The sequence below is a fragment of the Triticum dicoccoides genome, chromosome 6B, assembly GCF_002162155.2.
Source record: "Triticum dicoccoides isolate Atlit2015 ecotype Zavitan chromosome 6B, WEW_v2.0, whole genome shotgun sequence".
In the NCBI taxonomy this organism is placed as follows: domain Eukaryota; kingdom Viridiplantae; phylum Streptophyta; class Magnoliopsida; order Poales; family Poaceae; genus Triticum; species Triticum dicoccoides.
This window is the reverse complement of record NC_041391.1, coordinates 656,973,276-656,975,823: the sequence shown is the minus strand read 5'-3', so window position 1 is coordinate 656,975,823 and position 2,548 is coordinate 656,973,276. Positions and strand designations below refer to the sequence as shown.

The following is a 2,548-nucleotide window of genomic DNA, read 5'->3' as shown; positions in this document are numbered from 1 at the left end:
TCTAATATTATTGTGAAAATAAATACTACTCAAAGAGTTCATTCTACAAATATGAAGGAACAAGAGACAACACAATTCACTTACAAAACACAACTGGTGCCAAATCTCCAAATGATATAGCTAACACAACTTCTTCATCAATCTTAACATATGTAGCATAATTTACATTGTATTCACAAAATATAAAATACAAACTATACCTTAGATACACATACAAACTATAGGTATTTAAAGTAGACACATGATATGTTGCATATGACGCTCATCCTATGCAGTGGGGTAAGAAGGCTCCATCGCAAGGCCGCACATGCCTTTCTTGTCGGGAATGTCCTTCTCCATTCTTAAATAACCGTTCTTGCCCCATGTTGTTCCCCATGAATTCTTCAGCAACCAATACTTTGTGCCATCGCTGGTCTTGCCATAACCAATAGCCGCAATACCATGGTCCAGGTCTGTGCCACATGAGCCTATCATCACTCCACCTTTGTAAAATTGGAAGGTCATATCTCCTCCATCTACAGCCACCGAGACGGGTTGGCTTGCGACAGCTTGCATGAGAGCTCCCTCGTTGTTGGCTGGAACATCCTCATAGCTTTTGATGGTTGCGGCACCATTCGTTCCACTTTTGCACTTGTCATCTGCCGCGGTATATGGGTAGTTGGACTCGGTTGTGAGACCGCCATTCTTGATTATGAACTTGAAGGCATCATCCATAAGCCCACCTTCGCAACCTTGGTCTTCACCGTGGACATCACAATCCACAAGTTCTTGCTCAGACAACAAGATAAGCTTGCTGGTTTTGAGCTTAACGACGCCCTCTGTAGCAGCGACAGCAGAAAAAGCCCAACAACAACCTACAAATGTTTACGTTTGTGTAGATACTATAAGAGGACATTCTCATTAAAAATTCAAACATATATGCAATATATTATTATCCTAAAAATACTTACCACATTGGCCCTGATCCTTGAAGGAGGTGACTGCTCCTTTCGTTCTCCAGTCTACGGTTGCCGGAAGTGCATCGAAACTTACATTCTCATACCTGAATCCGGTAGGCATCCTCCCCATTCTTGGTTTGTACCCCTTGTTAGCTTTTGTCACCTTGAACTCCTCGTTGGTTAGGTCGGCGAACTGATTGATGCCCAAATAGAACTTGTGGTTCTTGGCATTAAACGACTCGATGAACCCGACATTGGCCTTGAACACCCTAAATCGTTGCGCCTTCTCAGCATCATCCTTGTACACACGGCCGTACTGCACCACCCAGCTCTCGTGCCTTGCCACCATTGACAAGTCGTCGCTGAGCTCACGAGCTGCTAGGACCGAACTGCAAAAGCAGACACATCCAAGGATGCCAAGGATCAAAGCTTTTAGGATGGCCATGTTATGTTTGATGAATTGCTTGCTACTACTAGTGTGCAGTCTGTGCTCTGGTTTGGTTTTGTGAATGGTACTTGGTGTCTTATATAGTTGCATGAATGTATGTATTTGAATGTGGGGGATTGAGATGGTCTCCAACGTAGCGGCGAATTACATTTGGTAGGCGGATAGTATAAAATAAATACATGTGCATATGGCGTATGCTTTCCTTAGCATACGAGAATAATAGACATGTTGTGCTGGAACTTTGGATGTTAGTACAAGAAAAATCAAGTAACCATGATTACGACATATTTTGATACGTCGTACGGACTTAGGTCAATGTGATTGCATGGTGATGCTGACAGGCTTTTCTATCGATCCTATTCCTATGGAGCTCAATATACGTGTTGGCATGAGTACCCAGGAACCAAAAAACGCATATAAAAAGATTAAACCCAAAATTTTAAGCGTAACATGTAACGCCCACGATGCAGCTATATCTCCCACGTGTCGAAGCACGACTTAGAGGCATAACCGCATTGTGGTTTTGTCGCAAGAAGGGCCATCTTCACACTATCCCATGTAATGAACAAGAATGGGATAAAGAGTTGGCTTACAATCGCCACTTCACACAATGAACATATAATAAATCATACATCATTCAGAGTACACACACATAGTCCGACTACGGATGAAGCCAAAAGAAAAGAAGATAACCCAACTGCTAGATCCCCGATCGTCCCAACTGGGCTCCACTACTGATCAACAAAAACGAAACATAGCAACGACCCAGGTCTTCGTTGAGCTCCCATCTGAGCTCGGTTGCATCATCTGCACTGGTATCATCAGCACCTGCAACTATTGTGATAGTATCTGGTGAGTCACGAGGACTCAGCAATCTCAAAACCCGCGAGATCAAGACTATTTAAGCTTATGGGAAAGGAAGGGGTAAAGTGGTGAGGTTGCAGCAGCGACTAAGCATATATGGTGGCTAACATACGCAAATAAGAGCGAGAAGAGAGCAAACGGAACGGTCATGAAGCTAGCAATGATCAAGAAGTGATCCTGAACTCCTACTTACGTCAAACATAACCCAAAACCGTTTTCACTTCCCGGACTCCGCCAAAAATAGACCATCACGGCTACACACGCGGTTGATGCATTTTAATTCGGATCTGGTGTCAAG

The 2,548-nt window shown here is 43.5% G+C and overlaps 1 protein-coding gene across 1 annotated transcript; it reads right to left on the bottom strand.

Moving 5' to 3' along the window:
- Nucleotides 1–267: 267 nt before the first annotated feature.
- Nucleotides 268–1,427, bottom strand: LOC119322572 (senescence-specific cysteine protease SAG39-like). Its single transcript, XM_037596055.1, has 2 exons — nt 951–1,427; nt 268–854 (listed from the first exon to the last, which is right to left on the bottom strand). The coding sequence occupies exons 1-2, from the start codon at nt 1,381–1,383 to the stop codon at nt 268–270; spliced, it is 1,020 nt and encodes a 339-aa protein (XP_037451952.1). The 5' UTR covers nt 1,384–1,427.
- Between the last annotated feature and the right edge of the window lie 1,121 nt (nt 1,428–2,548).

What these genes read in the sequence shown, in the direction of transcription:
- LOC119322572 (XM_037596055.1), bottom strand. Translation starts at nt 1,383, where the DNA reads ATGGCCATCCTAAAAGCTTTGATCCTTGGCATCCTTGGATGTGTCTGC. An exon ending in CAAGGATCAGGGCCAATGTG is followed by an intron (nt 855 to 950) that starts GTAAGTATTTTT and finishes AAACATTTGTAG; the next exon opens with GTTGTTGTTGGGCTTTTTCT.